The sequence below is a fragment of the Stegastes partitus genome, unplaced genomic scaffold (genome assembly GCF_000690725.1).
Source record: "Stegastes partitus isolate 25-593 unplaced genomic scaffold, Stegastes_partitus-1.0.2 Scaffold2090, whole genome shotgun sequence".
In the NCBI taxonomy this organism is placed as follows: Eukaryota; Metazoa; Chordata; class Actinopteri; family Pomacentridae; genus Stegastes; species Stegastes partitus.
The window spans coordinates 31,159-41,143 of NW_007579821.1; the positions used below are offsets into that span (position 1 = coordinate 31,159).

General features: G+C 41.0%; 1 protein-coding gene across 1 annotated transcript in view; it reads right to left on the bottom strand.

The window, feature by feature from the left end:
• Positions 1-9,985, bottom strand: part of LOC103373878 (MAP/microtubule affinity-regulating kinase 4-like) — a 58,430-nt gene that overhangs the window by 15,822 nt on the left and 32,623 nt on the right. Inside the window, exons 4-13 of the mRNA XM_008303884.1 lie at positions 5,035-5,083; positions 4,881-4,946; positions 4,037-4,107; positions 3,679-3,735; positions 2,890-3,126; positions 2,283-2,402; positions 1,865-1,964; positions 1,518-1,627; positions 527-716; positions 223-443 (exon numbers count right to left, since the gene is read on the bottom strand). Coding sequence (XP_008302106.1) covers positions 223-443; positions 527-716; positions 1,518-1,627; positions 1,865-1,964; positions 2,283-2,402; positions 2,890-3,126; positions 3,679-3,735; positions 4,037-4,107; positions 4,881-4,946; positions 5,035-5,083 — 1,221 coding nt within the window. The remainder of the gene's footprint in view (positions 1-222; positions 444-526; positions 717-1,517; positions 1,628-1,864; positions 1,965-2,282; positions 2,403-2,889; positions 3,127-3,678; positions 3,736-4,036; positions 4,108-4,880; positions 4,947-5,034; positions 5,084-9,985) is intronic.

Here is a 9,985-nt window from a genome sequence, read left to right on the forward strand (position 1 = left end):
ACTGCATACTCTTCTCTTTCTCATCCTTAATCTCTGACCTGAGCGAACCTACAGTTGATCTCAATGTATGTGAGTGGCCCTAATCTGTTTACATACATATGTTTTCCAATAATATCCATGTAGCCTCGGTGTGCCGTAATCTGAGGAAATGGGATTAGGCGAACTGTGAGGCCTCTGCCGTCTGCACCTGCCGCATCGATAAGGGATTAAATGTCGCCTCACCGTGGTCGAGTTGACCTCCTTGCGCCGGTCGGGTATCTCGGCTTTGTTGGGATTGTGAGCGGAGCTGACCATGGGGCTGGAGGGCGTCGGGATGCTACGGGAGCCCACGGTGTTGGTGCTCGGCTTGCGGATTGACAGGCGCTCCTCCTTAAGCCCCGCCCCCTCGCCGACGCCGCTGGGACTTCGCTTGGGGTGCGTCGAACCTGGAACCGCTGGACCACCTTAGAGAGTAAACAGAGCTCAGTGAGGCAGATTTTAACGTCAGAATGAATCTACTCAACTTAAAGTCTTCATGTTGGCGTACAGAAGTCAGAGTGTCGTCTCTGGCGGTGGTACGTCGAGGCGCTGCGCTGGGCCTTGTGGCCGGAGGAGGAGGATTGTGCGCCCGAGGAGGAAGAGGAAGTGGAGTGTTTGCTCGTCCCGTTGCTGATGGTACCGGGCCGGACTCGGGCCAGGCTTAGACTGCTGCCTGACCGAGACTCGGTGCCGTCCGTCTGAGAAACACATAGACAGAAAACTGACTGGTTATTTGAAGGTTTTCTAAGGGCACAGCATAGCAACCCTGAGCTAACGGAGGCCAGACTGGTTTATCAGGTGTTTGTATGATTCAGTGAGTAACACAATAAGCATTCAGTCATGACTCTGACACAAAACAGCTGTAAACAAATTAGCACCGTGAACTGCTGACACCAAAGACATCCTCCCCATCGTGACTCAGACATCCTTGTCATTTCGTCTTGTCTCAGTGGTATACCCACCTACTAGGGATAGACTGACTATTAGCCTGATCTGCTAGCATAACTGGTGCTTGTATCGACAGATTACTGCTAAATTTGATGTGTTTGTCGTCACTCTGCAGCCTGGGAAATGTCTCTCAAGCAGCAAAAACTGAACAAGAAGCACAAGCCGGTGTCACGAACCAGGAAATTAGCTCCTCTCACAGTGGCTAAGGCTACGCTAACGGCTAGCGGCTAAATTAGCAGCCAGTCTGGAAAACAATATTTAATATTAAGACCTCAGTGTGCAATAGATTAAGAAAACTGAGAGGAACCGCAGGAGACAAACTGATCAATCTCAGTCGAGGAGATCATTTAATCACTCTTGTTTCTGTTTGACATATTCAGTTATAATCATCCTTGTCAATGAAGAAGCCTAGTTATGAATGATTGATTTAAAAAACCAAAACAACACACGTATCAGTCCATCCCTAACAGATACACAGTCAAAGTTGTACCCATGACAGTGTATTTCATCTATTAAACCTCATTACAGAAGCAGAATGAGCTCATACGCACCTCGTTCTTGCGTCCCAGCAGCAGGTATGTGGCAGTGATCTCGTCGTACTTGTGACTGACCAGCGAGTCTCTGATCTCCTCTCTGACGAAGCCCATCCCGACCATCACGTCTGAAACGGGACGAACGGCGTTAGAAAGCAGCAGAAGGACAAAGTTCTGTCTGATAAGGTCTGACGTCACCGTTCTTCTCGGTGACGCCTTACTGACACAGGAAGGTTTGTGGCGTTTCCCTCAAAGAATGAAAACTGACGTGTTTGAAGGCAACTAATGGTTCTGAGGTTCCTCTAGAGCTAAAGACTCGGTGATCTGTTCCCAGTTCACCCCTATTCAGTATTTGGGTTTCTCACCGATGCGGCTGGTGTCGGTGAAGTCCTCCCCAGGCTCTATGTGAGGCTTCAGCTCCTCGCCGTCGTAGCCCACATTAATCCATTTATCTTTCATTATTTGCTGGCGGTGAGAAAGAGCGACAGATAATACAGTTAAACCTCAGAAAACTACAATTTAATTGACTGATTTTTTCTATTTTCACATCAGCAGTTTATATCCAACACTGTGTTTTATCTTATGTAGTGATTAATCAATTTCCTCAATAGCTAATTAACTTTGTCCATCTTTTAATAAACACACAAATCGATCACTAGCATTAAACACGACAGGCAATCGTTCCTTAATTGTGTAACTGTTGAACAAACAGCTTCAAAATGTGCAAACGCCGGTCTATAAATCTGCGTTCATCCCTTTTAAATGGTAAAGTTTTGTCCTCACCTCCAGCGAGCAGCGCTTGGCCGGGTTGAGCACCAGGAAGCGGCGAAGGATTCCCTCGCAGTCCGTCGACATGTAGAAGGGAACGCGGTACTTCCCCCTCAGCACGCGCTCCCGCAGCTCCTGAACGCGGCAAACATTCACGATTAAACCACAGTGAATCAATGAATCAGCAGTCATTAAACACTTCTTCTTTTTGTTTTCATCTGGTTAACCTCTAGGGATTATATTGGTCTAACATCACCACAACGTTCAACAAAATCATTCATTTTAAAGCACATTTAACATGATTTCTACACTGTCCTTGTAGTTATTTTCACCTTGTACCAAATTTACATGAAACAGATGATGTGTAGCTACGACAGCTTCAGCAAAATGAGAAGCTGCTTCAATTTTGCTGCTTAATTAAACTCGTGAAAATGAGAGAATGCAAAACAATTACACTAAATACAATTCATTTATAATATGTGTATGATACTACATGTTTCTTTGATATAATGCTCCAAATAAGTGAAGGAAAAAGAATCTGTAATTCCTCCACCCTGCAGTCTTCGAGGAAGCTCTGAGTCACCAGCAGTGACATTTAAACTGGACCAGCTCAGCCCATCACCTTTAAGTTCTGTCCGTCAAAGGGCAGCGACCCGCTGACCAGCGTGTACAGGATGACGCCCAGACTCCAGATGTCCACCTCTGGACCGTCGTACTTCTTGCCCTGGAAGAGCTCCGGGGCGGCGTAGGGCGGAGAGCCGCAGAACGTGTCCAGTTTACTGCCCGCAGTGAACTCGTTGCTGAAGCCAAAGTCGGCTATTTTGATGTTGGAGTCGGCGTCAAGTAGCAAGTTCTCCGCCTGCAGGAAGTAGTTTGTTTGTAGTATTAGAAGTAGGTTTTATTATAGAAACACGACAAGAACAGGAAACTGGACGATGCATAATTACTGAAAAGTAATTCCAGATTTCTAACTTAAAGTTTCTGTTACTGTTGTTGCACCACTGAGATGGTACATTTTTTGTAGCTGTAAATAAACTGTAGGTTTAGCTTAATCACAGGTACATTATATATACTGCACACCTTTTTTTTCAATTAGTGTGTTTATATCTATTTATTAGAAGTCACTTCATATTTCATACATCTCTGTTTTTACAAACCTCTTTAGCTTTTATTTTTGTACACAGTTTTGTTTACTTTGTTGTACTTTCGATTAATGACATTAAATATATTCTGATTTGTGTAGATTTATGGTAATTCTCTGAGCTTTTGTAAAACTTCTCTTGTAGCTTCAAGAACCTAAAAGAGAAATCCAGCTGCTTGTTACTGCAGCATAATTCAGGTGCCTCAGTAACCTGTTAATGACGCAGATGTTAGCTTTGACATGTTTATGAACAGAAACCTGTAAATTCACCTTCAAGTCTCTGTGAACAATGTTCTTCTGATGACAGTAGTGCACCGCTGAGACAATCTGAGGAGAGAGAAAGACACAAAAGACCTCAAACAACAGAAGATAGTTTAGAAGCTAAGAGCTCCATGTACACGTCCACCATGGCTGATGACGTCACGCAATTACAGATGAAACTGACCGGATATTGCCTTTGTTTGTTTTACTTGGTCAGAAAGGTGTTTTCTGTAGTTTTGCACCGAGTTAGGGTCACACTGCACGAGGAAAGTAGTGACTATAAACAATAACTAACATGATCGTATCACGGTGCAGCTGTTGGCTGTGAAGGGACGAAACAGGTGAAGCAAAGCGGGGTTTGGCTCACCTGTCTGAACTTGGCTCTGGCCTCTTTCTCCTTCATTCTGCCGTGAGCCACGAGGTAGTCGAACACTTCGCCTGGAAGAAAAAACACCAGTTTGGTTTGTTCTCTGTTAAACATCTCTGCAACATTCCTAGCAAATCTAAACTCTTCATACATACACGTACATTTAAGAACTCCTCTGTCTTCACCATGTCACTGTGGGTGATAAAACGCTACGTATCTCAAACGTTCTGCTGTTTGCGTACTCAGGTCTGAATGAAGCCTTTATGAATTTGTTGTAGAGCATCAAAAACCACACATTAAACACTTTATTGAATTATAGCAATACTGTACAGTGTCTAAACTATGACTGAGATTAGTAAAAATATGTAGACAGCAAAAAATTCTGTTAAAATATATATATGCAACCGTAACATCTATATTTTTGGGGCATTATATATTAAAACAGGCAGGCAGCTTGGCATTCGTCGTCTTGAAACTTAAATTTATTTATTTTAAGTAAAAGTTTTAATGCAAACGGAGCTACTGCTGCTGCCTCCTTTTAAGGTATTGGAAGTAAGAGATCACACAGAGAGAGCAGCAGAGAGAGATTAAGTGATCACGAAGAAAGCAAAATAAAGAAGCTGCAAAAATAGATGAGCGCATGGGAAAAAGTCGAACAATGTCTAAGTGCAAGAACAGCACCAAAAAAAAAAAAAAAGACAGCAGAGAAAACATGAGAGAAAAGTAATTCGTCTTTTTCACAGAGACGAGTTCTCGCTAATGAAAACGGAGCACATATCCTAAATTAATTAGCTCATTAAGCCCGACTCGATAGCTGGCAAACGTGAGGGTGGTCGTCACTCACCTCCGCTAGCGTACTCCATAATCAGGTAAAGTGTCCTCTCCGTCTCAATCACCTCAAACAACTGGACTGTGAACACAAAGAGGAAGAGGTGTCATCAGCATAGAAACGCACTCACGCTCGCCGCCCTGAGATGATTTCTTGGAGCGTAACTCACCGATGTTGGGGTGGTTCAGCGTTTTCATGATGCGTACCTCTCGGAGCAGCTGGAAAAGAAAAGAACGGATCATCAGATGCAGAAAAAAAACTTACAAAACACAAATATATATAAAAAATAATGAACATTTAAGCTGTTTTATGTGTTGAAATGAAACGTTTTTATGACATGTGGCCAACGCAAGTAGAAGCATTACCTTGACATAAAAGCTATTTTAATGTCATGTTTTCTACATGACATTAAACATTTCAGCGGAACAAAATCTGATTATCGCAACAATTATGTACACTTCTTGTTAGAATATAAGTAAATAACTCAACTTTGCATTTAAACCCAATAATCCAGGGTCCATTATAAGCTAATTACAGTTTGTAATACAATTTTTTATTGTAAATACAAGCAATTTTGCAGTTTTATTGTAAATATAAGCAATTTTTCTTTAACGAGCATCATTTGCAGGTTAATTGCATGTTCTTTTTCTATCTACCTGCAAACAAGAAGAAATCTCAACATGAAATTTGCCATAAAAGCGCAACAAAATCTGATTATCACAACAATTACGTACACTTAACTCAACTTTGCATTAAAACCCAATAATCGAGGGCCCATTATAAGCTAATTGTTGTTTGTAATACATTTTTTAAAAATTGTAAATACAAGCAATTCTGCACCTTTATTGTAAATACCAGCAATTTTTGCACCTTAGCTCTTTAACCAGCATGATTTGCAGGTTAATCGCATGCTCTTTTCTATCTATCCATCCATCTATCTGTGAGTAAGAACTGCAAACCAAGAAATCTCAACATTAAATGTGCCATAATATGAAGAATGTGTGGTGACCGTCTGACCCAAACTGTACGAGTCAATCTGAGAAGAACCACCTCTGCCTATTTTATTTATCATTCATTCATCACACGAGTTAATTCATACAGCTCACAGCTGGCAAACAGAGAAAAAGCATCCTCCATCCATCTTATCCCTTCACACTCATCTTCTTCCCGACCACCCGTAGACCGGAGGCCACCCAAAGGAGCGTCCCACTGATGCGAGGCTGACAATGAGGCCTCCTCCCCTGGGTGTGCTCTCCCTCCGGTACCCCCCTACCTCCGCCTCCCCTCCTCCTCATCCATCACTGAGCTCCAGACTGCTGCCTCATCATGCCACTCCGATGCCATCTCTCTGCCTCTCTCCGTCTAATTAAAGTAATGCATTTGTCTGCAAACTCCATTTAAAAGATTACAGAAGGGAAAGCGCCAGAGCTCGACGCACGCCGACGGCTGGTTTGGGTGGAATTACAGCAAACCGAGGCGTCATATCGCAGCAGAAATGAATCAAAATCGCTTAAAAAAAACTGCCTCTGTGTGAAGCAATCAACTAATTCATCCATCACCAGTTGTTTTTATTTGGTTATTGGTGACAAAGTGTGACATTCTGACCCTGGAGGGGGAATGTGACTTCACCGTGGAGCGCTTCGCCAGCGAGAAACTCAAACAGAAATAGAAAATGAGGCGAATTAACAATGCACAGGAGATGAGGGGCGTCGAGGGAGGAGGCAAGAAGACAATAGCGAACTAAGTGAAAGAGGAAAAGAAATGAAACAGTCATTTTCCTCTTACTGCCTCGTTAAAAATTCCCCGAGAATAAATTACCCACGAAAAAAAGTGAAAACACATAAAAAAAGAAGACAGAGAGGAAAGCCGGTGAAAAGGACGAAAATACAAAAGCAGGAATGCACCGATGCCTTCATTCTAGGAGGTGAACCTCAGCTGCCCCGGGAAACACACTCCTCCCTCATTTCACTTGCTCTGCCTCCAGAACCAGAATATAAAACTCATTTTTGTGTCTCTGTGCAGCTTAATAAGAGGCGTCACTGGAAACCTGCAGCACATGTGCAAAGCCAGCCAGATGATTTTTAGACTCATTAAAGCCTTAGGAAGTGATAATTAGCACACAAATAAACAAATAATAAGACGTCTGTTGGTCTGAGACAATATGAGCTGAAAATATCTGGATATCATTTAAAGAAATACCTCCTGTGACGAAACTTTAAATGAGAATACCGGCTTCATGTTAAAAATAAAAGCTGTGCACCAAGACTGGGAGCAGAAGGGAAACAGCTGGCATGTGCACCGCTGTGTAAACAGAGCAGCTGCTCACGGTAGCCTTTCATTGTCGTACATACATGAGAACAATATCCATGTTTTCATCTGCTGGTGACTGAAATCACAACTACAAGAGGCATGCAAAGAGGACACGTGCACCTTCAGCAATGCAATGAAATGCAGGTAAACGTGCAACAAACGTGGTTTCTTTCTTTGTCCAGATTCTTTTGAACCTGACGTTCCTTCGTTCGAGGAATTTGTACTTCTCTGCGGTGACATAACTTCACAGCTACCCGAGGCGACGCATGTTTGCCGGCGACGACGTTTCGTCCACATGATCGGAGACAGATTCCTGGTATCCAGCGGACCCAGAGGAAAGCAATCAGCTCGGTTGTTCTGCATAAACACATGTCCTCCTCACATGCTGACTTTAGAGCTCATCCTAAAGCTGAGGCGTTCACGTAACCAACAAGTTCGTCTTTGTAGATCGAGCATTTGCATGTTTTGGACTGATTATGAAAAAAATGATAACAATCACATAGCCAGAGCAAAAAAACTTGTTTTTGTTGTTCTACTGTAACTCTTTAAAGCTGTTTAGTGTGTCGATGATGATGGTTTGTGTCTCTTTGTGGCCATTTTGTGGTTTTTTTTGGAGTTCTGTATCTATTGTATAGTGTATAAGTATTTATTGTCTGTGATGCTGTTTTGTGTCTCTTTGGGGTCATTTTGTGTTTTGTTTTTAGTTATTCTGCATTTGTTTTCAGTGCTTAGTGCATCTATAATGCTGGTTTTGTTTCTTTGTGGTCATTTTGTAGTTGTTCTGCATCTCTTTGTAGGTGTTTAATGCTAGTGCGATGTTGATTTGTGTCTTTTTGCAGTTCTTTTGCACATCTTTGTAAGTGTGTAGTGGATCACTGATGCTGTTTTTTGTCTTTTTGTAGTTGTTTTGCATCTCTTTGTAAGTATTTATTGCGTCTGTGGTGTTGTTTTGTGTCTCCTTGTGGTCATTTTGTGTCTTATTGCAGTTGTTTTGCATGTCTTCTCTTTCTCTTTAGTTTGTTTACGATGCTGTTTTTTGTCTCTTTGCGGTTATTTTGTGTCTTTTTATAGTTATTCTACATCTGTTTTAAGTGTTTAGTGTGTCCATGATGCTGTTTTTTGTCTATGGCTATTTTATGTCTTTTTGTAGTTATTCTACATCTGTTCGTAGGTGTTTCATGTGTCTGTGATGTTGTTTTGTGTGTCTTTATGGTCATTTTGTGTCTCTTTGTAGTTGTTTTGCATCTCTTTGTAGGTGTTTAGTGTGTCTGTGATGCTGTTTTGTGCGTCTGTGATGTTGTTTTGTGTCTCTTTGTGGTCATTTTGTGTCTTTGTTCTAGTTTAATCTAAGAAATTCAACTTTATCTCCTGTCTTTTTCATGATTTATGGCCTCATAACCGTGTCTTACTGCACAGAAGACACTTGCGAGTTCTGTCCCTGTGAGCAATAAGCTGATTNTGTTTTGGACTGATTATGAAAAAAATGATAACAATTTTCTGTTCTGTTGGGACTGGTGTTTTTCTCTTGCTGCTGTACAACAGTAATTTCCCAGACTGGGATAAATAAAGTATTTTTCTATTCTATTCTATTCTATTCTATTCTATTCTATTCTATTCTATTCTATTCTATCACATAGCCAGAGCAAAAAAACTTGTTTTTGTAGTTCTACTGCAACTCTTTTCAGCTGTTTAGTGTGTCGATGATGCTGTTTTGTGTCTCTTTGTGACCATTTTGTGGGTTTTTTTGGAGTTCTGTATCTATTGTATAAGTATTTATTGTGTCTGTGATGCTGTTTTGTGTCTCTTTGGGGTCATTTTGTGTCTGTTTTTTGTTATTCTGCATCTGTTTTAAGTGTTTAGTGTGTCTATAATGCTGGTTTTGTTTCTTTGTGGTTATTTTGTAGTTGTTTTGCATCTCTTTGTAGGTGTGTAGTGAGTCACTGATGTAGTTTTTGTCTTTTTGTAGTTATTCTACATCTGTTTGTAGGTGTTTTGTGTGTCTGTGATGTTGTTTTGTGTGTCTTTGTGGTCATTTTGTGTCTTGTTTTTAGTTATTCTGCATCTGTTTTAAGTGTTTAGTGTGTCTGTAATGCTGGTTTTGTTTCTTTGTGCTCATTTTGTAGTTGTTCTGCATGTCTTTGTAGGTGTTTAATGCTTCTGTGATGTTGTTTTGTGTCATTTTTGCAGTTGTTTTGTACATCTTTGTAAGTGTGTAGTGGGTCTGTGATGCTGTTTTCTGTCTTTTTGTAGTTGTTTTGCATCTCTTTGTAAGTATTTATTGCGTCTGTGGTGTTGTTTTGTGTCTCCTTGTGGTCATTTTGTGTCTTTTTGCAGTTGTTTTGCAGCTCTTCTCTTTTTCTTTAGTTTGTTTACGATGCTGTCTTTTGTCTCTTTGCGGTTATTTTGTGTCTTTTTGTAGTTGTTTTGCATCTGTTTGTAGATGTTTCATGTGTCTGTGATGTTGTTTTGTGTGTCTTTGTGGTCATTTTACATCCTTTTGTAGTTATTCTACATCTGTTTTAAGTGTTTAGTGTGTGTATGATGCTGGGTTTTTTTTGTCTACGGTTATTTTATGTCTTTTGGTGGTTATTCTACATCTGTTTGTAGGTGTTTTGTGTGTCTGTGATGCTGTTTTGTGTGTCTGTGATGTTGTTTTGTGTCTCCTTGTGGTCATTTTGTGTCTTTTTTCTAGTTTAATCTAAGAAAGTCAACTTCATCTCCTGTCTTTTTCATGATTTATGGCCTCATAACCGTGTCTTACTGCACAGAAGACACTTGCGAGTTCTGTCCCTGTGAGCAATAAGCTGATT